This window comes from Gorilla gorilla, chromosome 4 (assembly GCF_029281585.2).
Source record: "Gorilla gorilla gorilla isolate KB3781 chromosome 4, NHGRI_mGorGor1-v2.1_pri, whole genome shotgun sequence".
In the NCBI taxonomy this organism is placed as follows: Eukaryota; Metazoa; Chordata; class Mammalia; order Primates; family Hominidae; genus Gorilla; species Gorilla gorilla.
Window position 1 is genome coordinate 181,231,791 of NC_073228.2, and position 23,574 is coordinate 181,255,364.

Consider the following 23,574-nt stretch of genomic DNA (forward strand, 5'->3'; position numbering starts at 1 on the left):
CCATAGGTGGTTCTTGAGCTACTTACTGGGTGCCAGCTGGTAAGGCCGATGGTGCTGGGCCCTGGCCACCCCGGAACATCCTGGCATCATTGGGCTTCCCATCCCTGAGGGGTGAGGTGGCTCAGGTGAGCCCAAGAGGCCTTGGCAGGAGCTCATTCGGGAGGCCAGCACCTAGGTCAGTGGTTCTCAAAGTGTGCTCCCTGGCCCTGCAGTACCAGCATCTGCTGGAAATGTGTTTAAAATGCAAACTCGGGCCCCATCCTAGACCTACTGAATCCAGTACTGGGAATGGAGCCCAGCACTGTTTTAACAGCCTCCACGTGGTTCTGTTGCCTGCTTAAATTTGAGAGGCCCAGATCTAAGCCATGTTAAATGCTAGATTGGCTCCTGAGGCAGCGTAGTGTTGTGAGGAGTGACTAGGCTGGGCAGGGGCACAGCACAGTGGCAAGCATGGTGATGGGGGCCAGGGGAGAGACGATGTTGGCCTGGCCAAGGCAGTGGCAGGAGGACCAAAGGAAGTGGACAAATGCCACCCTGCAGAGGATGCGGCGGACGGAAGGAATGGTAGGCTCTTTGCTGAGATAAAGGACCCAGGACCCAGTAGCAGATCTTTGGTGCTTTGGCGTGTAAGGCTGAAGTGTGCACAGGGCAGTGTGGGAGGTGCCCACAGCAATGCAGCCAGGCCCTGGCTCTGTGTGCCCTTGGGTGTCATTTAATCTCCTTGAGCCAAGTGTTCTCATCTGCCAAATAACAAGAATGCCAGCCTGCTTTGAAGAGTGAGTGTGGGGCCCAGCCCTCAGGCAGGGAGCACCCTGGGGACACACACGTCTGCATCCTCAGCTCAGAAACCACCATCATCAGAGCTAATGTTTGTTGGTACCTCCACACCCTTTGCATGGATTAGCTTCATCTTCACCGATGAGGAAACAGAGGCAACTTGGAGGTTAAGAAACTCACCAAGGGTCTCGCTTTCATCCCCCTGCCGTGCTCCCAGTGAGTGTGTGGCCCGAGAAAACATGCAGAGCGATATGGTTCAAAAGCACTACAGATAAATCAAGATGCAACCCTAAAACATGTTCAAATAACCTTCAAGAAAGTAAGAAAAGAGAAACAGGAAACAAACAGAACGTGAGTAATCAAATGGCAGACTTCGGTCCATCTGCAGGGCATCGCTCCTAGCACCTGAACGCGTTGGGTAGGTAGGAGGAGGCAGGCATTTGCTACTACCAGTCTGGAGCAGTGTGGGCAGTGGAGGGAGTGGCTGGGAGCAGCAGGCTGCAGGCAGGCTCTGAGTCTGAAAGGCTCCCAGAGAAGGGCAAGAGCTCACATAGTAAAGGAGCAGTAAGGGGGCATGGTTTTTTCGGGAGGCTTTGCCAAGTCTGGCCTGGTCAGGTAGAGCATTTTGAAAGGTCTGAATGAACCTCTGATGTTTATGTATTGAGCACCTGTGGTCGGTTAGATGAGAGTCTACTGAGCACCTGGGAGGGAGGCTTCAGACAGGATTCCAGTCCCGTGGGCCTGCTGTGACACTGCCGAGAAGACAGTGTTCAGCGTCAAATCCCTACCCACTCCACCTGGGGGTGGAGCCAGGTTGGGGCCAGGGGGCTAGTTATGTGACCTTAAGCAAGAGCCTTCCTCTCTTTGGCCCAAAGTTGCCTAGTCTATAAAATGCAGCTATGACGGCACCCAGCAGGTCCTGGGCGTGGCCTGCCCTGTATGGCCTAATGCCCCACCTGCTGAGCTGGGCGCCCTCAGGGCGCAGAGGGCCCTCTCTTTTGTCTCTTGCTAACCTGGCGCTGCCATTACATCTCTCCTCATCCTGTAGCTCTTTCTCACACTGCTATTCCACAGCAGCGTCGGGCTGGTGATTAGGCATGCCAGGGCCCTGGTGGGAAGGGATGGGAATGCATTTTGGCTGCTAGCTGGCTTGTCTGCCCAGTGCCCCCATGGCTACCACTTACATCTGGCACAGAGTTTGGATTCAGACTCAGGCTAAATCCTAGCTCCTCCCCTTCTGAGCTGTGTGACCTGGGGCAAGTCATTTCCCTCTCTGAGCCTATCTCCCTGTCTATCAAATGGGCACAACCACCACGGACAAGGTGGTGTTGAAGAGAGGATTCTGCCTGGTCCTTGAAAGATATTTCTAATTCAGCTAAACCCCATCACCTCCAGCCCCAGAGTTACCTTTTCTGACCCAGAGCTGTTCCTGCCTGGCAGACCAGGGGGACCTCTAGTTAGTGCCAGTTTCCTCAGAGCATTCCTGATGGCTCAGGAAAAGAATAACAGATGTAATTAACTCCCAGTGACTGGCAGCATCGTGTTTTTATCTGGGCTGCGTCACCATGGCAGCCTCATGGCAGGGTTGTCGAGGGGGCGGGCAGAGCTATGGTTCCTGCCATTGTCTGTTCTGGAAAGCAGGCCCAGGAGAAGGGGACTGGCAAGGGCACCAAGTGGCACGTGGCTGAAGGCAGCCATGGAGTCAGACAGGAGCCATCTGGGGAGAAGTGTGGGGTGGTCCATGGCCTGGCTTCCCCCAGCCTGGGGCTCAGGCTCCCTGTGGCTCTCGAAGCAGAGCGTGTGTGTGCCTCGGGCATGGCAGAGTGTGTGTGTGCCTCGGGCATGCTGAGGGTAGGGTCCGTGGGGCTCCTGGAAGAGGCCCACAAAGTAGCCCAGGCAGCACTACCCCCCACCCCACTCAGGCTAGGGTTTTGTGGCCAGGCCTGGGTTCAAATTATGGTGCTACCACCTGCCATCTACACAGCCAGTTGTTCCCCCAACTCCTCGTCTGTAAAATAGGAATCATTCCAGTTACCCCAAAGGCTTTCGTTCAAACCCGTGTGTATAAGGCATTCAGGAAAGGCTCAGTTCTGTTCTGTGGGGGCGGTGAGCAGTCACCTGCCACCCTTCACTCTCAGAGTCAGGGCTCCCTCCCACCTCCCTCTTAGGGTGCAAGGTTCCCCCTCTCACCCGCAGCTGTGGAGAGGAGGAAGCGGAACTAGAGATGCCCATCTGGAGTGAGTGCAGGACCAGGTGGGTACGAAAGACTAGCTTCCAACCCTCATCTAGTTTTCCTCCCCTCCGCGAGAGGGAAAGGGAGACGGCGGCCTGAAGACAGAGGCAGAGCCAAGTGGGGCTGTGCAAGGGCAGGAGGCGGGGAAGCGGAGTTGGAGCAGGCAGGGCGCCTGGAGGAAAGGAAGAGAGAGTGGCCCATGCCCGGCGCGGCGCGCTAGGCTCAGACAAAGGCAGGGCCGGTGGCACGCATTACCAGTCGGAGCCACCCGCCTGAGCCCTCCTACGGGAGCGGCGGGAGACCCGGAGGGCGCGGTGCGGGGCCAGTTGTTCCGGGCTTTGGGCAGCCAGGGGCTGCCAGGCGTCTGTACAGGGCGTCGGGTGGCTGTCTGTGGGGCTCTAGGAGATGTACCACCCTTTCCCCGCCGCACAGCAACCGCGCCGAGACGCCTCTTCAGGGACCTGGTGCGCACAGGCTCCTGAAACCCTTTGGCCCCGGGACTGCGGATGGCGAATCTCTCGTACGGACTCAGAGCTGGAGTCCGGCCTTCGCGCGCCCCCTGCTGGCCCGCCTCGGCTCCCCTCGGCGCCCGGGCTCCGCGGCGGCGGCCGGGGCTCAGATCGGGGAAACCCTACCGGGGAAACCTCGAGGCGTGACGTCACCCTCCTCGGTGACGTCACCGGACCCCCGGGGAGCGCGGGGTTCCCACGGAGGAGGCTTTCCCCGGACTGCGCAGGGCGCGGGCGGGGGCCGGGAAGTCGTTGGGGGCCGCGGCGCGCCTTCACTGCGCCCCGTGTCTGCCCTACAGGTCCCGCGCGGCCCCGGGTGAGGCACGCCCGCGCGCCCGCCGGCGCCATGGGAAGGAGCGGGCGCCGCTGCTGTCCCCCGCCGGCGCGCGCACGACTTGAGACCTGCCACGTGCAGCCCCCGGCCGCGGGTCCCCGAGTGACGCTGGCGGCACCTGAGAGTGTGGCGCGGGCCCGGGGCCACGCAGCGGAGCCCAGTGTCCAGTGAAGCAGCTGAGGACCCGCCGCCCGTGCCGCCGCCATGGTGATGTCCCAGGGCACCTACACGTTCCTCACGTGCTTCGCCGGCTTCTGGCTCATCTGGGGTCTCATCGTCCTGCTCTGCTGCTTCTGCAGCTTCCTGCGCCGCCGCCTCAAACGGCGCCAGGAGGAGCGACTGCGCGAGCAGAACCTGCGCGCCCTAGAGCTGGAGCCCCTCGAACTCGAGGGCAGTCTGGCCGGGAGCCCCCCGGGCCTGGCGCCGCCGCAGCCACCACCACACCGTAGCCGCCTGGAGGGGCCGGCTCACGCGCACTCGCATCCGCACGTGCACGTGCACCCGCTGCTGCACCACGGGCCCGCGCAGCCGCACGCGCACGCGCACCCACACCCGCACCACCACGCGCTCCCGCACCCGCCGCCTACGCACCTGTCGGTGCCGCCACGGCCCTGGAGCTATCCGCGCCAAGGTGAGTACCGACCTCCGCCAGGGGGCGATCCGGGCCGCCGGAAGTGGGCGGGCGTTGGAGGGCTTGCTGCTTACCCTCAGGGCTTCCACCCGCAGCCTCCGGGAGAACACGGGCGGCGGCGGGCTCGGGTTCGGGCTAGGGCTGGGGCGCGGGCGGCCCCTGGCCGGGGCCTCTGCGAGAGGCTGGGAACCGGCGGCCTCACCTCCTCCGACCGCCTCCCACTCCGCAGCGGAATCGGACATGTCCAAACCACCGTGTTACGAAGAGGCGGTGCTGATGGCAGAGCCGCCGCCGCCCTACAGCGAGGTGCTCACGGACACGCGCGGCCTCTACCGCAAGATCGTCACGCCCTTCCTGAGTCGCCGCGACAGCGCGGAGAAGCAGGAGCAGCCGCCTCCCAGCTACAAGCCGCTCTTCCTGGACCGGGGCTACACCTCGGCGCTGCACCTGCCCAGCGCCCCTCGGCCCGCGCCGCCCTGCCCAGCCCTCTGCCTGCAGGCCGACCGTGGCCGCCGGGTCTTCCCCAGCTGGACCGACTCAGAGCTCAGCAGCCGCGAGCCCCTGGAGCACGGAGCTTGGCGTCTGCCGGTCTCCATCCCCTTGTTCGGGAGGACTACAGCCGTATAGAGGGGCGCCCGGCGCCCCGGGCCCCACCGGCGGACTCCTGGCCTGACTGCGGGGCTTTTTAAATGCTTCCCTGGACTGCGGGGAGGGGCGGGGGGAGGGAGGGATTTCTTATCCCGTTTGTTACATTTTGAGGATAATAAAGGTGTGTGATCTGGTTTGGTACAAGCGGAGGGTGCACCGGCTGCTTTCGCCCAGGGTTCTGTGTGACCAGACAAGCCGGGGCCTTGGCGGGAAGGACCCTCAACGTGCGTTTCCGCCACAACAGAGCCTAAGGGTACAGCACTAAGTCTAAGACCAACCCTTCTCCGGTGGTTGTAGGTTCCAAGCGGCTTCCCCTGGGAGCCTTAGCCCTTAGCACCGCCCCCCCACCCCGCCCCCGCCTGGCGGGCCTTGGAATTAGGGTGAGGACGCCCCCTGGTGGCAAGGAGGTGCTGCGGCCTCGGAGGTGGGAGGAGTTGAGAACCTGGGTCAGGGCAGGCGGCAGCCCGAAGGGATCTGGATTTCTTTATTAACAGACATGAGCACGACCCGTTACAGAAGTTTGTGCTTTCCAAAAAAAAAAAAAAAAAAAACAGTTACTAAACGTGAAAAAGGAACCCAAGCAAAGAGGAAGGAGTTGGGGAGGGGCCACCAAAGCCCCTGGGCCCCATCCATAGCCCTGACCTGAACCGCGCCTAGGGCCTCCAGCCTGGGACCTGCCCGGCAGGAGACGGGGGGTAGCCGAGGGGCCCCAGCTGGGCCTGCTACTTCCTTTGGGCCAGACAGGAAGGGGTCAAAAGAAGGGCGGGGAGGGGGTCCCAGGAAGCCAGAGCCCACGAGCCATTTATTGCCATGTTTTAAAATTCGTGCAAAATATCTGAAGCCCTGGACAGAGAATACAAAGTGATATTTTTCCAAGAAACATAAAACTAGGAAAAGAGGTGGGGGACATTTTCCCACCAGAGCTCCCCCCACGCCAGGCCCCAAGCAGGGTGAGGCCTCCAACCCGGCCAGCTGAGCAGGGAGGACTAAGAGCTACAATCTGGACCAGGGAAGGAGGGGTGGAATTTGCAACAGCGTCTCAACTACCAACGAGAGGAAAACCAGTCAACTGTACAAGTCTCCTATCAACTTTTTAAAAAAAGAGAATAGCTGTAAAAGTCAGGCCCTGTGGGTAGGGAAGCGGCCAAGTCCCCAGCCAGGGCCGGAATCCGGAGTGGGTGCCAGGCGGAGCTGCTGCGAATGCAGGCACGGCGGGCCGTCTGGCCAGAGGCCGATGCAGGTGGGCGGCCTTGGCAAGGGTAGCCTAGGGCTGGCGCCACCGCTAATCACCACCCTCGAAGCCCTCCTCCTCTTCTGGAACTGGGTCTGCATCCCAGCATGTGATGTCGATTTCTGTGGCGTTAGAAAGGGAGAGGAGTTAGGGACCTAGCAGACCCATGCTTGTGTCCCCAGCCTCTGTGAGCGGTGGGTAGTGGTGGGGTGGCTACCCACACTCAAATCCATCCCCCGCACCCAAATTCCTCCCCATCATCCAGCCCAGTACTACCTGGAGGCTTGTTGTAGAACACAGGAGGCGGAGCCTTGGCACAGAGCTCTTCCGATTGGGCAAACTCCTCCTCCTGTGATTGACTGAAGTACCCCTCACTGGCCTGCAGGGGAAAGCATCAGGTCACTTGGCCCCACCCAGCAGGACTGGGGCTGACCTATCAGGCCTGAGCCCGTTTCCCCAGCAACCAATGATTCCATCAGTGGTTGCCAGGGAAACAAGGATGCCTGCCTTGGGAACAAAAGCAGAGCCGGCCCAGGGAGGGAGGGTGGAATGGACTTCCCCTCAAATAATGTGGGTCACAGAGAAGGGGGTACTGGTGCAAGCATGAGGAATGCAGGGCCAGCACCCTGCTCAGCCCCCACTCCCTCCCATCCCTCCCACCAGGCAGTCCCTGCCGCACCTGGGTCCCCTCCTTCTGGGTGGTCTCGCCATTGGTTAGCAGGTGGGGCTCCGGCTCCTGCTCTTGCTCCAGCTCCTCAAGGGCTGAGGGCAGAGTTGGGATCTGGGGGGCAGCCAGGGGCTCCCCTTCCACTTCCTCTGGGTCACAGAAGGTGGCTGGCGGCTCAGGCAGCTCATCAAAGTTGAGAAGGGTGGCACAGCCTTCGCCTGCTGGCAGCAGCGGCTCTGGAGCCACCTCATCCAGCAGGGGCACCTCTGCCAGGGTGACCTCAGTACCCGAGGGTGGCGTGGGGGCCCTGGGCTCACCCTGGAGTGTGGAGGCCCCTTCCCCGTTGCCAGGCCATAGGTCAATGAGGCTGGTGGCGGCGGGGGGTACGTTGTTGGCAACAGTGGTGTCAGCAGTGGCAGTGTCAGTTTCAATGGCGTCAGCTGCACCGTGGACCTCCGTGGCGTTGGCTGTGGCAGGCTCCACGGGAGCAGCCAGGACAGCCTGCTCTGCAGACTCCATGAACATCAAGTCCTCTGCAGGGCTGCCTGGCCCCCGGGGAGGCGCCTGTGCCTGAGGGGGCTCCTCCATGGGGCCGGCCCAGGCCTGAGGGGCTGCTGCTCTGGTCTCCTCACTGTCTAGGATGGGGCTGGGCTCCTGGGTCTCTGTCACAGCACAGGCAGAGGAGATATGTAACCGGCTCCCCTCGGGGAGGATGGAGACCCTGCCCACCCACTAAGGAGTGAGGGAGCCAGGGACTTCCATGCAGGTGTCCCACTGCCCCCTTACCCTGTGACCCCAGTGACTTTAAGCCCCTTGGCAGCTCCGGGAGGAAGGCCAAGGCCCGATTCCCACTTGAGAGGGCGGGTGCTAAGCTTGAGGGAGGGCAGGTCTGACTGTACACCAGGGCTCCTCCCCACACAGCCGCCTCCAGGGCAGTGCAGTCTTGGTGATGGGTGGCCCAGATCCCTGGAGAACGGTTACCATGGCAACCTGGGGCTCCCAGCCAGGGACTGATGATGGGAGGCCTGGTGCAGGTAGCATCCCTCTCTCACCTTGGGCTGGTGGGGGTGGCGGTGGCAGTGGTGGAGGCTGCGAGGATGTGACCTCATCCAGGGCCCGCTCTATCTGCTCAGCGACAGGGGTGGAGGCGGTGCTGGAGTCAGACGGGCTCCGCGTGGGGATGGGAGTGGGCGCCATCCTCCGGTGGCTGTCCAGGTGGCTGCCTGTGGAACAAACCCCAGGTGGGTCAGTGAGGGCGGGGGAGCCGGGTGAGACAGGATTGTCCACCTTGGGGCCTGGCCAGCACCTCCTCTCTGGAATCTGGGTGGGGGCTGGGAGCTCTCCAGCGCCCCCAGGGGCCAGACTACAGCTCCAGACCCTGTAAGCTAGGCCCCTGGGGGCCAGTGCCCCATAAGGCCAGGGGCAAGAGGCAGGCAGTGCCTGCCCTGGGGACAAACACCAGAGATCAGCGGTCAGACTGGGGGAGTGAGGGCGGGGGGCTGCTGGGAAGCGGGGCCCTCCTTACCACCCCCGCCGAGGCCTGGGGCTGCTACCTACATGGGAGGGAGGAAGAGAGGTTTGGGGTGCGGTGACAGGTGATATAGGGAAAGGGAGTCCGTGGAGGGGAGGAGGAGGAAGAGGAGGAGGAGGAAGGCCCACTGTCCGATGCCTTTATGAAAGGGCAGTACGGACGACCTGCCGAGAGAGACAGACAGAGAAAGAGACAGAGGACAAGAGAGGGTCAGTCTCCCCCACCCCTGCCCGAGGCCTCTCCCGCCCCCAGGCCTGGCCCTGGATGTCCAAGCTGCCTTCAGCCAGGGGCACAATCAGCCAAGCCAGCCACAGCATCACACCAGCCCCAGACACACAGCCAGCCTGGGAGCAGTACAGTGGGGACGGCCTGTGGCGGGACCCCAGCATGGGGCAAGCACACTCAGACCAGCAGACAGGGCAGGGAAGAGCTTCAGGGGAGGCGGAAGCAGCACAGTGAGAAGCGGAACGGGGACACCTGGGTGCAAGCTCCAGAAGGCTCCCTCAGGCCCGGGGCAAGAGCCCAGCCCGCATGCATTCCGGCCTTCCAGGCCAGACCTAATTCACCCCAGCTGAGCTGCCAGCGCTGTGCCTCAGCCCGTGCCAGAGCTGCCCCACAGGCCCTAGCACTCCCCACTGTTCAGCCACAAGCGACTTCACCACCATCCCCGGCCCTTCTTGGGGTCCTGCCACCTGGGAAGTGGTGGGCGGATGCACGCTGGATGAAGGGTCTCGCCTTCTCCAAGGGTTGCTTGGGCAAGGCTTCCCTTCCGAGAGAGTCCCAGAGAGGCTCAGGGCCGCAACCTGAGGAGTGGGGCCGGGGGGGGTGGGGCCTAGGACTACCTGGTCGATGGTTGAAGGGCGAGGGTACATCACAGCTGCCCGCAGAGGCCGATGCGACTCTTTCCTGCTGCTTGAAGAACTCCCTTGGGTTGTCAGGCCGCTGGGCAATAATAGCCGCTGCCTCCTGAGGGCACGAGGAAAAGGTTGGGGCTGGGCCAGGCAAGCTGAGATAGCCCTGTCCGCCTCACCTGGCTGGTGCCCCCAGCTCTCACCTCCACCTCCGACTCTGACTTCTTCATGTGGGTCTCTTCCTCCTCATCCCGATGGTCACCCTAGAAACCAAAGGGACAGTGTCTGGTGCACCTACCCCCCACAGGGGCTTTTGGCCTTCTTTTTTACTGTATTTTATTTATTGATTTTGTTTTTAAGACAGGTTCTCGCCCTACCACCCAGGCTGGGGAGCAGTGGTACAATCATGGCTCACTGCAGCCTCTGCCTCCTGGGCTCAAGCAATCCTCCCACCTCAGCCTACCGAGTAGCTGGGACTGCAGGTGTGCACCACCATGCCTGGCTAATTTTAATTTTTTGGTAGAGATGGGGTCTCCCTATGTTGCCCAGGCTGGTCTCAAACTTCTGGGCTGAAGGGATCCTCCTGCCTTGGCCTCCCAAAGTGTTGGGATGCATTACAGTTATGAGCCACCAGTGCCCGGCCTTCTGGCCTTCTTACAGCCCCCATGCTTCTTTTGCAATCTGGCAGGAAGGGTTTCAGAGGTGGTACCTCTGCCCCGTCAAACCGGGTCACACAGCCCCTCGCTTCCCTCAGGGCCCTCAGCCACCTCATCTCTGACCTGCCAGGCCTCTGGGCACCAGGCTCACTCACTCACTTGCTCATCCCCATATCTAAGCAGGTGCCTAGGGCCCTCCAGAAGTGCTCCTTGTTTTGCAGATAACTTCTTGGACCTCCTACCCTAGTGCCGGGGACACCATGCTCCCAGTGTTGCTGCCTGGACTGTGGCATCATGATCCAGCCTTCCTCACTGCTACCTGCCTTATTTGCTCTCCACAGGCCCTGAAAGGACCTTTCCAAAATGCGGATCAGACCATGATTTTCCTGAACTTAAAATCCCTCAGGGGTTCCCATGAGCCGCAGCAAGCACTGGCTAAATATGACCCACAGATGGCTTTTGTTTTGCTGGTATGATATTTTTAAACCATGTTCATTAGTTGCCACCACTTAAAAACCAGGAACTTTCATACTGAAGTCAGGGTCCCAGTTTCTCTTGAGGTGCCAGAGCCCTGGCGACATCACCTGTAAGCCCGGAGCAGCCATCACCGGGGCCTCGCCGCAGCCCCCTTAAGACAGGCGTGTGCTGCCCGCTCACCCCCGGCCCCACCATCGCCTACTGGCTTCACCTGCCCACTGCACACGTTGTTTTGGGTGGGCAGCGCCCGCGCTTGGCCTACGTCCCCCACCCCTGCCTGACCTAGCCGTCACCTCTCCAACACCACCCCCTGCCGGCCCCCACCCCAAGGCGCCCACATACTGTGAGATGTAGACATCAAGTCCTCAGCACGACGCAGTCAGTTCCCAGAACAGGCACACCCGTTCCCACCTCCAAGCCTCAGCATGGGAGACTGGCCCTCCCTCCCAAATGCCTGCTCCCCACCCGGGGGCCAGGCCCTCTGGTTTCCAGCTGCAGTGTGGCCACTGCTTCCTGGGGAAGAGGTCCCGGGCTTGTTCAGGTCATTTCCTCCTCTGGGTCCCCACAGGGTGCTCCTGGCTTCCACCACGATGACACCACATCCTAAGTTCCTGTTTCCGGAGGCACCTCCCCCTCCGCTGTGAGCAACACAGGATGAGGACCGGGGTCTCCGGGTGGGTGGCCAGCACAAGGCGGGCGCATGTTTGCTCAACTGCACTCACACACCAAAGGCTTCTTAGTCGGTGTCCCCTGCTGCTCAGGTGGCAGCTTGGGCAGGAGGGGCTGCTAAGGTGGTGAAGTCCCAGGGCCGCTCTGTTTTTAAGCCTATAATCTAAAATTTTAGCTTATGTCAGGAGCACTGGGAGAAGGGCCCTTCGTAGTATCCCACCTCAGGAGGGCTGTCACCTCAGTGATAACTCTGTGACCCCCAGAATGAAGTCTGAACAACTCCTCTGCCCTTGCTCTCCTTTCCCAATCAAATCTCCCCCACTCAGCCTAGGCTCTTCACCTTCCCATGAGCCTGTGTCCCACCAGCCTTTGCTGCTCTGCCCACTGCCTGCTGTAATCTCACCTGGTTCCTCTGCCTTGTTCAAAGAAAGGACCAGAGGCAGCTACCACAAAGGCTTTTTTTTTTTTTTAATCTGAGACGGAGTCTTTCACTCAGGCTGGAGTGCAGTGGCGAGAACTCGGCTCACTGCAAGCTCTGCCTCCCGGGTTCACGCCATTCTCCTGCCTCAGCCTCCCGAGTAGCTGGGACTACAGGCACCCGCCACCACACTCGGCTAATTTCTTGTATTTTTTAGTAGAGACGGGGTTTCACCATGTTAGCCAGGAGGGTCTCGATCTCCTGACCTCGTGATCCGCCTGCCTTGGCCTCCCAAAGTGCTGGGATTACAGGCGTGAGCCACTGCGCCCAGCCTCCACAAAGGCTTTAATAAACTACTAACCATGTGAACAACACCGAAACAAGTAAGGCCCAGAGGGAGGAGAGAGATCAACGCACTAACCACATGGGTCAAAGCCACTGCTGTGCCTAAAGCATTTTCAGATACACGGGAGCTCCCCTGCAGGCCAGGCAAAAAGGGAACTCAGATATGGAACACAATTCATAACAGGGGAGAGAAAGCAACAGCTCCTTAAGCCAAGAGAAAGCATTTCACGGTGCTAAATCCCAAAGTCTCTCGCATATTCCCTTCCTTAGAGGACCTGAAATTGAAAGGGTACCACGCTGACCTGCTAGAATGTCCACTGTCACTCTCACGTGAACTATACTTGAAGGGCCAGATGGGACTATAAAATAATGGTAAGCTCCTTCAGACTTTACCTGAAATGTTGATAACTGGTGAAAATAAATCAGCTCAGGGGGTTCACAACACTATTCTGTCTGCCTGCATGTGTGTATGTTTGAAATGTTAGCAAAAAAATAAATTTTATCAGGGCTGGGTGCAGTGCACTTTGGGAGGCCGAGGTGGGAGGATCACCTGAGGTCAGGAGTTTGAGACCAGCCTGGCCAACATGGTGAAACCCCGTCTCTACTAAAAATACAAACATTAGCCGGGCATGGAGCCGTGCACCTGTAATCCCAGCTACTTGGGAGGCTGAGGCAGGAGAATCGCTTGAACCCAGGAGGCAGAGTTTGCAGTGAGCTGAGATGGCGCCATTGCACTCTAGCCTGGGGGACAAGAGTGAGACTTCATCTCAAAAAAAATAAATAAATAAAAATAAAATAAAAAAATAAATAAACTTTATCAGGCAGGGTGTGGTGGCTCACGCCTGTAATTCCAGGACTTTGGGAGGCCGAGACAGGTGGATCACGAGGTCAGGAGTTCGAGACCAGCCTGAACAACACGGTGAAACGCTGTCTCTACTAAAAATACAAAAATTAGCTGGGCATGGTGGTGCACGCCTGTAATCCCAGCTACTCAGGAGGCTGAGGCAAGAGAATCACTTGAACCCAGGAGGCAAAGGTTGCAGTGAGCTGAGATTGTGCCATTGCACTCCAGCCTGGGCGACAGAGCAAGACTCTGTCTCAAAAAAATAAAAAAATAATAAATAGATAAATAAACTTGGCTGGGCGAGGTGGCTCACGCCTGTAATTCCAGCCTTTGGGAGGCCAAGGAGGGCAGATCATGAGGTCAAGAGATCGAGACCATCCTGGCCAACATGGTGAAGCCCCATCTCTACTAAAAATACAATAAATAAATAAATAAATAAATAAACTTTATCTGCTGGGTGCAGTGGCTCATGCCTGTAATCCTGGCACTTTGTGAGGCCGAGGCGGGTGGATCACCTGAGGTCAGGAGTTCAAGATCAGCTTGGCCAACATGATGAAACCCCATCTCTACTAAAAATACAAAAATTAGCCAGGCGTGGTGGTGGGCGCCTGTAATCCCAGCTACTTGGGAGGCTGAGGCAGGAAAATCACTTAAACCTGGGAGGCAGGCCGGGTGCAGTGGCTCACGCCTGTAATCCCAGCACTTTGGGTGGCCGAGGTGGGCGGATCACGAGGTCAGGAGATCGAGACCACCCTGGCTAACATGGTGAAACCCCGTCTCTACTAAAAATACAAAAAATCAGCCGGGCGTGGTGGCGGGCACCTGTAGTCCCAGCTACTTGGAGGCTGAGGCAGGAGAATGGCGTGAACCTGGGAGGCGGAGCTGGCAGTGAGCTGAGATCGCGCCACTGCACTCCGGCCTGGGCGACAGAGCGAGATTCCGTCTCAAAAAAATAAAAAAAATAAAAAAATTTAAAAAAACCTCACTCTGAAAGGATAAATAAAATGTGGTATATCCATACAATGGAATATGATTCAGCCTTCAAAAAGAAGGAAATTCTGACACATGCTACAACATGGATGAATCTTAAGGACATCATGCTAAGTGAAATAAGCCACACGCAAAAGGACAAACACCGTGTGATTCCACTGATAGGCAGTCTCCAGAGTAGTCAACTTCATAGAGACAGAAAGTGGAATGGTGGTTGCCAGGAGCTGGCGAGTGGGGAAGGGCAGAATTTGCGTTTAATGGACAGTGGTGGTGGTTATCCTACAATGTGAATGAATTTAATGCCGCTTAATGAAATGCAGACTTTAAAATCACTGAAATGGTACATTTTATGTATTTTGCCACAGTTACATACATGTGGCCGGGCGCGGTGGCTCACGTCTATAATCCCAGCACTTTGGGAGGCCGAGGCGGGCAGATCAACCGAGGTCAGGAGTTCAAGACCATCCTGGCCAACATGGTGAAACCCAGTCTCTACAAAAACACAAAAATTAGCTAGGCATGATGGTGCGCGCCTGTAATCCCAGCTACTCAGGAGGTTGAGGCGGGAGAATCGCTTGAACCTGGGAGATGGAGGTTGCAGTGAGCCAAGATCACGCCATTGCATTCTACCCTGGGCGACAGAGTGAGACTCCATCTCAAAAAAAAAAAAAAAAAATACATGAATCAACTTATGAAAAAAAGATCTTACCCAGCTCGTTCTCCACCATGTCCTGTATGTGGCAGGTGGCAGGTGTGTGTTGAATGAATGACTGAGGCTGGAGCTTACCAGCCACACATCATCCCCACCCCATCCAAGGGCAGATGTGACTGGAGTGACTTAATGCTGCTGCCTGCAGGACTATCTTGCCTCCTCTCTCTCAGCCTCCTGTGGGTGACTCCGGAGCCCATTTGAGTCCCCACAGCCCTGCATCTGCCCATCACAGTCCCAATCCAGATGAGTATCAACCCACCTCCCTTCCTGAACTGAGCCATGCTCAGTCCTGAATGACATTAGCTATTTCCAAAATACTAAATTCAAAGCATGGAGATGTGACTCTGCTGTGATTCTCAGGGACCAATCCACAGGACCTACGGGCCATTCCCAATGTGTGGAGATTCAGACAGTACCCCTGGAACAAAGGGGCTGCTCCCAGGGAGACGGTGCACACTGCCTGCAGATGCTCAGCACTGGCCCCAGCTCACCCATGCCGCCTGCCTCACTCCTGTGGCGGGACCAGGCCTGGTGGCACCTCAGAGTGCAGAACAGTGTCTAATCTGCCGAGAACCCCCAGGGGAGGGGAGGGGGAGCCTGGTCAGTGAGGGTCTGGGTCTAGATGGATTTTCTCTTCCAATCTAGAGCACAAGCTTCTCCAAAGTAGTCTTTTTCCACGGCCAGAGGCCAGAGCCCCATGTGATGAGGTGCCAGGCCTCATGCTCCATAGCACCCTGTGCCCATGCAGCTCCCCAGAACAGCCACCACTGTCCCTGAGCCACTGATCTCCCCACAAAGCCCAGGAACACAGGGACCATTCTCACTTCCCTGACCCAGAGACCAGGAGCCTTGGCAAAGAACTTACAAAGATAGACTGCTCCTTCAACCGCCTCTTGGCCTCTTCCGCTTCTAAAGTCTGCTGTTTCCTCCTGGAACGATAAGCAGCCAGCACCCGTCAGGGTGCGCCTGGGGGCCCCTGGAGCGCTCCGGGCGGGCAGGCTCACCTGTGCTCCTCGATCTGCTGCTCCCGCTCCCGGTAGCGCCGCTCGCGCTCCTCTTGCTCCTGCCGCTCCTGCTCCATCCGCTCCTGCTCGAACCTGAGCCTCTCATCCAGGGCCTTCTTCCGCTCCTCCTCCTTCCGCAGCTCTTCTTCCTTCTGCAAGCCCCGGTGCGAACAAGGGTAGGCCCCGAGCCTAGGCGCCTGGACCCTGCCCCTCCAGCCCCTCCCTAACCCAGCGCTGGGGGCGGGGCCTGTGGCATGGGCCATGCCACTGCAGTGAGGGACTCAGACCTGCCCCATGGGGTCCATGAGGGGCGGCTTAGCCAGGCCTGGCTCAGGGTTCCATACCTTGGCCTGCTCCCAGAACTGCTCTCGGTTAATCCGCTTCATTTCCACAGCTGCATCCGTCTTCTGGTAGGTGGTGCCCTGCAGTGTCGAAGGACCCAGCATAAGCAGGCTGAATGCCCCAGGAGCCCCCGACACCTAAAGGGTGAGAGCTAAGAGGGACCGGGCAGGCCAGACTCGGGCACCAGGCCACGCAGGCAGAGCCCACGGGTGCCAAACACACACTAACCACGGGCTCTGCGTTCTCATCCTCTCGCAGCCGCAGTCGGTGCAGCACAGGGCTGGAGAGTCGCGCCAGCCCGTTAGAGAGCCGCTGCCCGATGGCACCCGCGTCTATGTCTTCCACGCTGCTGGCGTTCACGATCACGTCGACGCCCTTCCGCAAGAAGACGGCAGTGCTCAGGCGGCACCATCCTCCCGCCATCACCACCCCAGCATGCAGACCCTGGTGACTGTCCCCACCCCCAAGAGCCCTGGCCCCTGACACACACCTGGAAGAACTCAGCCACCTTAGCCACATGGCTGGCACAAGCGCACTTGCGGGCATCAGGCACATCTTCGCCCACCTGCAAAGTACCCAGCAAAGAGGGGGTCAGGAAAGGACAAGGGGGGCCCTACACGATAGGGTACATCTTCCCTGGGGTGGGAAGAGGGTGGGGTTCCCTCTCCACGGGTGTCAGAGGGCCGACGGGGAGGGCGACTGCTCTGGGCCTTCAGTTCCCTTCCCCAGCCCCGGCCGCATACCCAGTTGATGAGCAGCTCTGGGCCCTCAGCCCCCTTCCCCAGCCCTGGCCGCATACCCAGTTGATGAGCACGTATTTTGGCAGAGCAGCTTGGGAGTCCTTGACACTGCAGAAGCCGTACATCACCTTCTGGTTCTCAAAGTGTCCCGAAAGCTCCTGCAAGCCCCCTTCTAGAGTAATCAGGAGAGTGTCAGGTCTCTCTGCCTCCTAAACCCTTCCCAAAAAGAGCCTGGAACTCAAAGCAAAGACTCCTCCAGGCCTCCACAGGCACCCCCAAGGGTCTTCTGGCCTCTGGGGTCTGTGGGTCCCAGTTTTGTGTTGGTATGTGTGGGGGTGGTGGCGCACAGGGATGTAGCTTTGCCTGTGACTCCTGCAAGGGCCTGATTTGGGGTAGGACTGAGGAAGTGCTTGTTCTTCACACTCAGGTCTCATTCTTCACACATCATCATGTCTCACCAGGTGCCAGTGCCCAGAGGCACAATCAAGCCTTCTGGCTCTGGGGAAGGTGGTGAATAGGGCCCTTCCCCCAAAGCGTCCCAGCTGTGTGGCTTCAGATAAGTCACTTTCCCTGTTGGAGGCTCAGCCTCAGAAGTCCAACATTCAACAAGGCTCTGAGATTCCTCCCCACCCTGGGGACACAGGGATGACTGGAGGAAGGACACCCGCCAGATCCAGACAAGTGTGGGGCTGCAGGGTCAGGCAGGGAGGTGGCCTACAGCCAGGTGGGTGGGGAAGAAAACAACCAGGAGGAGGGGGTGGAGAGGAAGGCGAGGGAATGGCTGGAATTCCTACCTCCTGATGCTGCAAGCTTGAGGTCATCGGAGCCATCTTCATATGTGTACAGAGCCCTGGGGAGAGGGAGGGGTGGCTGTCAAACTGTCAGGGCCCAGGCCGCCAATTCTGGGTGGGGACGGCTCTGGGGAGGGAGAGGGACATGGAGGGGGTAGGACAGGAACGGGGAGGGCTCCTGCTGTAGCCACGACAACAGGGCCAGGCATCGGTTCAGGCGGGAGCCCAGCAGGGTGCTGCTGGAGGCCTGGGTCAGGGGGGCGCAGGCAGTGAGGGGAGAAATTGCTGGCTGGTCGAGCTCATTGCGCAGCATCCCGGCCCTGGCCCTGGCAGCCTACAGCCCAGTGGAGCGGGTGTGTGATGGAGATTCCAAGGCGACGGTTCCTTGGTTACCGTTCCCTGGCTACCACGATCCTCATCCCCCATTGGCTAGTGCCAGGAACTTACCTGGCACGTGCCTTGGTCCCCGCTGCCCCTCCCCCGGGGAGGGAGGAGGAGAAGAGAGAACCTGGTGCTCCCAACAGCTCTGGGCATCCCCCAGTAACCATGGCAACCCTGCAATTGGCACACGACTGGCCCACCCCAACTGCATTCTCCTTGAACACAAAGGACCCTGGGGACCCGCCCTCAGCCTCAATCTCCGCCTCTCTGAAATGGGGATGAGGTCACTGCAGTCACTCTCGCCCAGACTCTGGCCCCGGGGTGGCCATGCCTGAGCTCCAGGCCTTCCAGCCCCTAGGCTGCCTCAGTCCTGGCTGAGGCTTCCTGAGACTGCTGGCCTTTCCTTCTGTCTGAGGTCTAACAGAAAGCTGACCTGGTGGCCTTCCTCCTTCCTCCTCCTCCCTAGCTTTGTGTGCCCTGGCTCCTTTTGATAGGCTGCGGTGACGGAGCATCCATTTCACAGAAGGGAAGGCAGAGATGCCTCCTCCATCACCCCATGCAGGCCCAGGCTGAGGACCCTCTGGGAGGGAGGAGAGCCGGGGCCTAGGAGGAAGGGCCTTGTCCCTGAAGTTTGAAAGGGCTCTCAACCCCTTCTCCAAACTCCTATTCCCCAGGTGCCAAGGCAGGAGGCTGGGGCTGTGAGGAGGGGAGGCAGAAAGGGAGGGCAAGGGGGAAGAGAAAGAGGAGGGGAGAAGCAGAGGGAGAAACCAGGAGAGGAGGAAGAAGAGAAAGGACAGAAGTGAAGGGACGAAGGAAATGAAGGTGGGAGGGATGGAGGGACATCTCAGGAGGTTGTGGCCAGGGCCAAATGGCCTCAGCCCCTCCCCTTCCTGGATTCCCAGCTTCCTACCTCCAGGAAGGAACACAGGTGGGCTGTGGGGCTGGGAGCTCCTGGTCCAACTGTTACCCCCAGCCCCAGCCTGGCCCTGACAGATGCTTCCAGCACAGCTGGCCCACCACCTGTCCTGCTGCCCTAACCCACCACGGGAACAAAGGGCCCTGGGAGAAGCAGGCTCTGTCCCTCTCCATGCACTGATGAGAAACTAATGCAGACCCCAGGGACCCTAGTTCCTAGAGACTGCTGTAGACATCAAGCCTCCCTCTGAGAGGACCTGTCTTGGCCTGCCCAGGCTCCCTGGGGCGCCTTCCATCCTCACCCCCTGGCTCCCCACCTCCGGCCACCTCTTCCTGCTCCAGCCGCAGCACTCCCCCAGCAGAAACCATACCCCAGTTCAAACCCTCCAGCCTGCCTTTCCATTGGACCACCCTGTCCACACCACACACTTGGGACACACTGGACGGCTCCCTGACCCAAGCAGGGTTCTGGACAGGGCTCACCCTGGAGCCTCTGCCTATGTAGTTCTCTTCACATGGAAGGCAAGACCTGCTCCTCTACCCCACGCTTATTCCCAGTGGAATGCTTCCGTTCTTCAGAGCCCAGTGCTGGCCCCCAGCAGCCTCTCCTGAGCTGCCCCTCCCAGAGCACCCACCACATCCCAGCAGGAATACAAAGACCAGTGCTTCTCAACCACATCAGAGGCACCCCGAGCCTGGTGGTGCACCAGGTGGAAGCTGGCGAAACCACAGGGAATCAGCATGGGGTAGGCGACCAGGCATCTACACATCTCACCAGCTCCAACTCCTGGAGACAGACACTGCCCCCAACTGTAAGCCTGGTGAAGGCAGGAACGCTGACTCAGTCAATCAGCACATCCTGCTCTCTGGGTCCTGGGGTCCAGCACACCGCATACCAGAAGTATGTGTGATATTGACACCAACTCAAAAGCCATCTAGCCAGATAAACTGAACTAGCGTGAGGTGGGAGCTGGAATGTGGCAGTTCCAGAGACCCTGGGGTGAGCTGGGGTGGGGGGTGAGCTGGGGTGGGGGGCTGAGGGCAGGTGGACACCGCAGGATCATCACTCTCAGGATGGTGGTGCTAGAAAGGCCTTCAGTATCCGAGGTACTGCTGGGCCCAATCCCTTTTCTTTCCAAGAGGACCAGGAACTTGTGTATGATCACAGTGAGTCATATCACAACCAGGACAACAGTGGCCCCTCCCACCATACAACCTCTTTTCCTGGGTCCCCTGCTCCCTGTGCCAGAGTAGTGGTGCACTTCAGGGGCCCTGCCACCTAGGAGTGAACTCCCCCAACCACCCCTCCCCATTGGAGGCAAGGTAAGGGTCGGGGGGCAGACAGCAATTTACCCAAGACATCCCTCCCTCTGGACCTATGTGCAGGGTCTGCCTCTGAGTCTTCAGACCTCACTGCACCCCTGGTTCCATGCTGGGCCCTGGGGTATTCATATTCTCTTGTGTAGAAAGTGATCCTCACACCCCTTTTTCAAAATGTTATCTGGGCCCTTAGTGAACGAATGTGTGCATGTGCGAGGGTACGTGTGTGCATCTGTGTGTGTCCCACACACAACCCAGATGGGGGCTGACGCACACCAGTGATGAATAACTCGCTTTGGCCACACGGATGCTGCTGGGGTGGGTGGGGGCAGGCCTCTGTTGAGCAGGATGTGGGGCAACAGGGGTTGTGTGGCCTTGGCAATAGGCCACCAGAGCTCTGCTTTTAGGAGAAAATGGGGTGTTGTCTACCAACACCCCTCCAGGCTGGAGGGCAAAGGAGGTGTTCTGGGGTGAGCTGTGCCTCTCCCCAGGCGGGGCCTTATCCCAAAGCCAGCTCCTTCACCAGGCCAAACCGGCTACTTGCCCAGAGCTCCTCCCATGATCTCAGCCCCCCTGGGGCAGGGCTGGGACAATGGGTGGGCCGCCTGCCTGCTGAGCCTGTGCCGGCCTCTCCTGTGACTGACCTGCAGGACACGAGAGGTTGTCTCTCGCGTCCATCCCTCAAGGCCTGGCTGCTGGCCAGTGCTGCAGTACCATGCCATGGATGCCCAGCCATCTCATCCTCTCCTCCAGAAGCCCCCAGGTCAGAGTCCCCACCTGGCTGCCCTCCCAGTGTGCGGGTGAGGCCAGCCCAAGCGGGGTCCCTCAGACCCGCCCTCCTCTTTGCCTCAGTTTCCTCAAGAAGAACCTGTTCCCATCTGCCAGCAGGGAGAGGAGGCCTAGGAACCAGATGGGCACCTTCCCTAGGAGAAGAGGATTACGGTGGGGTTAAAGGATTCCAGGATGGGGCTGTGAGGAACCCCTCGGTTTCCTTTTTCCACCACCCTGGGCCGCCAGCCCCAGAGCAGGTGGTCCATCCCCTCCCCCAGCTCAGCGGGAGACAACAGCTGGGGGGCGGGGTGAGGGGCGGCCCAGCTCCTCCCCCATCAGGGACCGAGTGCCCCTTGCTGGGGGCCGGTGGATCTGTTCACCCCTTCAGCCGTCTTTGGGGGCTCCCTCCACACTTGTTCTCCAGAGGGCTTCCTCCCAGGGACCTCAGCTGGCCCCTTAGGCAGCTCGGTGCCCCCCAGCCCAGCTGCCCAGTCCCCGCAGTCCCCTTCAGGTAGGGGAGGAGAGCTCACCCCTGCCTCCTCCGCGACCCGCGGCGGTAAGGGAGTCACTTCGCGGTCGCCATGTGGCAGCAAACATCCTTCCACCTCACTCCAGCCCAGGTTTCGGGGGGAGGGCGGCCCACTCCGAGAGGCCCCCCGGTGGGCGGGGCGCCCGGCCCCCAGCCCGCTCCGCTCCTCCCCCGCCCTCGCTTTCCTTTGTGCTGTGGCCGGGCCGGGCTGAGCCGGGCAGGCTGCGCTGGCTCCGCTAGCTCGGTCCCCGCCCCGTCCCCGCCCGGACCTCGCCCTCTCGAAGGTGGCGAAGGTGCCCTTGGCCGCCCCGTGCACACCGGTCCCCCGGGCCCGGGGGGCAGGGTGGGGGATGGGCTCCCGCAGGGCCACGCGGCCCCGGGCCCCACATCGGGACCCCGCGCCTCCGGGCCGCGTCCGGCCGCCGCTCCCACCGCGCGCCTTGGGCCGCCTCCGGGCGCTCGGGGCCCGGCAGTGCCCCGCCTGGCCCGCCGGCCCCTCCCCCGGCGCGCACAAAGGCAGCCCCTCCCGGCCCTCCCGGCCCGCTGCACCATTTCGGGGTCCCCCTCCCTTCCCGGCGGCGGGGCGGCGGGGCGGGAGAGAAACAAAGGCGCGGCGGCGGCGCGGGGACAAAGGGGCCGGGGGCGGGGGCGGGGGGCTCACCAGTCGGCCGCGCTCTCCTCTCGGATCACCTCCTCGTAAGCCGCCAGCAGCTCCAGGCGGTGGCCGCTGAAGCTGACGCCGGCCATGCTTCGGGCCGGACCGGGCCGAACGGACAGACGCGCGGACGGACGGGCGGACGGAGGAGGAGGGAGGGAAAGAGGGAGTCGCCGCCGCCGCCTCGGAGCCTCTGCAGCGTCGCGAGCCGAGCGAGCCAGCGGCCGGGGGAGGGGAGCCGGCCGGCGGGGGGCGGGGGGCGCTGGCTCCGCCCGGCTCGCTCCCTCCGCTCGCTCGGTCCTAGCGCCGCCCCGGCCCGGCCCAGGGGGAGGCCCGCCCCCCCTTCCCGGCCTGCCCCGGGCGCCCCCGCGCCCCTCACCCGCCGCCCCTGCTCGCCGCTCCAGGGCCAGCCCCACCCACGTCCCGAACCCTCACCTGCCCCGTCCGTAACCTCGGCGCTAGCCCTCCTTCCAGCCCCGAACCCAGTCCCGTCCCCACCTCCCCCCGTCCCAATCCGGTTCCGCCCCACCCATTGCTTCATTGATCTCCATTCCTGGTGCGTCCCACCCCATGTTAAACCCATTTTCATCCCAACCCAGCTCACACACCACCCCACCCCTGGCCCGTCTCCTTTCCCTGAGAGGTCCTTGCCAAGTCTATCCCATCATATCCACTGTCATCTGCATCCCACCCTCAAATCCACCCCAGTTGCTTTCCCATCCCAGCTTCAGCCCCATGCTTAGCACGTGTCCCCCCCCAACATGTGTCACGGCACATCTTCAGTCCAACCCATCCCAGTCTCATCCTGATCCCAGTTCCCAATTCCCAACCACAGCCCCCCATCTCGGCTCCATGACCACTTATTCCAGGCCATTCTCAGCCCCTACCCAGCTCATTATCCCTCCATTCCAGGCCTCTCCTCCCCTCCACGCCTGTGCCCTCTCAGATGGGGCCAGCTAGGAGATCCTTTGCATTCTCTCTCAAGCCTCACGCCTCCCAGAGGAGTCCCAAGTAGAGTTCCGGAAGCAGCATCTAACCCCAGACTCCCAGGGCAGGGCTCCTCCAAGGACGCTCAGGGCCAGCCTCTTGGCACCTTTATCTCCTAAAGCTCTAAGCACAGAAGGGGAGGGGGCCTCAGAAAAGTCCCCCCTGCAAGGGAGTGGACACCATGCCAGGGCCTTCCAACTCCGTTCCTTGCTGGGTTGGGACCCTGAAACTGTTCACAGCGCTCAGAAGCCTTTTCCACCACTACAAAGCCTCCAACCTCGACCTCCCTGAGCAAACTTCACCTGGTCCCAACCGCACCACGGAGGAGGAGGTGGTTCTAGCTGGGCCTCCGAGTTCTGCGTTGGGTAATTGGCTATGCCAAGAGAAGGAGAGCAGGGCTGCCTATGTGGCAGTGTTCCTGGCGCTTTGGAGTTGGGAGAACCCTCTTAAAACTCAAAATACTCACAGGCCCCTGCCTTGGGAAGTCAGTGCCCACTATGTCTAGGGACCACTGGCCATGGCAATTTCTCCATGGCCACCGCTAGAGTGAGGCCCAGGCAGGGACACAGCCAGGCCCTGTGCCCTAGACCAACTGGCCAGTAGGTGTGGTTGGCCT

At 60.3% G+C, this 23,574-nt stretch overlaps 2 protein-coding genes across 6 annotated transcripts; one reads left to right on the forward strand and one right to left on the reverse strand.

Moving 5' to 3' along the window:
* Positions 1–4,047: 4,047 nt before the first annotated feature.
* PRR7 (proline rich 7, synaptic) lies at positions 4,048–5,276 on the forward strand. The gene is made up of 2 exons (XM_055386366.2): positions 4,048–4,484; positions 4,714–5,276. The coding sequence occupies exons 1-2, from the start codon at positions 4,058–4,060 to the stop codon at positions 5,109–5,111; spliced, it is 825 nt and encodes a 274-aa protein (XP_055242341.1). The 5' UTR covers positions 4,048–4,057; the 3' UTR covers positions 5,112–5,276.
* Positions 5,277–5,906: 630 nt separating this feature from the next.
* On the reverse strand, positions 5,907–22,268 carry DBN1 (drebrin 1). Of its 5 annotated transcripts, none has more exons than XM_031010593.3 (15): positions 21,978–22,254; positions 17,404–17,459; positions 16,669–16,781; positions 16,360–16,434; positions 16,098–16,244; positions 15,872–15,949; positions 15,528–15,679; positions 15,389–15,452; positions 9,616–9,675; positions 9,404–9,527; positions 8,588–8,725; positions 8,083–8,253; positions 7,043–7,692; positions 6,640–6,742; positions 5,907–6,485 (listed from the first exon to the last, which is right to left on the reverse strand). In XM_031010593.3, exons 1-15 carry the CDS (start codon positions 22,061–22,063, stop codon positions 6,415–6,417), a joined length of 2,088 nt encoding a protein of 695 aa, XP_030866453.1. In that variant the 5' UTR covers positions 22,064–22,254; the 3' UTR covers positions 5,907–6,414. The 5 variants fall into 5 exon arrangements, with proteins under 5 accessions (XP_030866453.1, XP_055242334.1, XP_030866454.1 ...); XM_055386359.2 differs by lacking the exon at positions 21,978–22,254 and adding an exon at positions 20,661–20,915; XM_031010594.3 differs by lacking the exon at positions 8,588–8,725 and having other exon boundaries at positions 21,978–22,268.
* Positions 22,269–23,574: the final 1,306 nt, after the last annotated feature.

What these genes read in the sequence shown, in the direction of transcription:
- DBN1 (XM_055386359.2), bottom strand. Translation starts at nt 20,752, where the DNA reads ATGGCTGGGCATCCATGGCATGGTACTGCAGCACTGGCCAGCAGCCAG. An exon ending in TGAAGGAGCAGTCTATCTTT is followed by an intron (nt 9,676 to 15,388) that starts GTAAGTTCTTTG and finishes TTTGGTTTCTAG; the next exon opens with GGTGACCATCGGGATGAGGA. An exon ending in AGTCAGAGTCGGAGGTGGAG is followed by an intron (nt 9,528 to 9,615) that starts GTGAGAGCTGGG and finishes TCGTGCCCTCAG; the next exon opens with GAGGCAGCGGCTATTATTGC.
- PRR7 (XM_055386366.2), top strand. Translation starts at nt 4,058, where the DNA reads ATGGTGATGTCCCAGGGCACCTACACGTTCCTCACGTGCTTCGCCGGC. An exon ending in CTGGAGCTATCCGCGCCAAG is followed by an intron (nt 4,485 to 4,713) that starts GTGAGTACCGAC and finishes CCCACTCCGCAG; the next exon opens with CGGAATCGGACATGTCCAAA.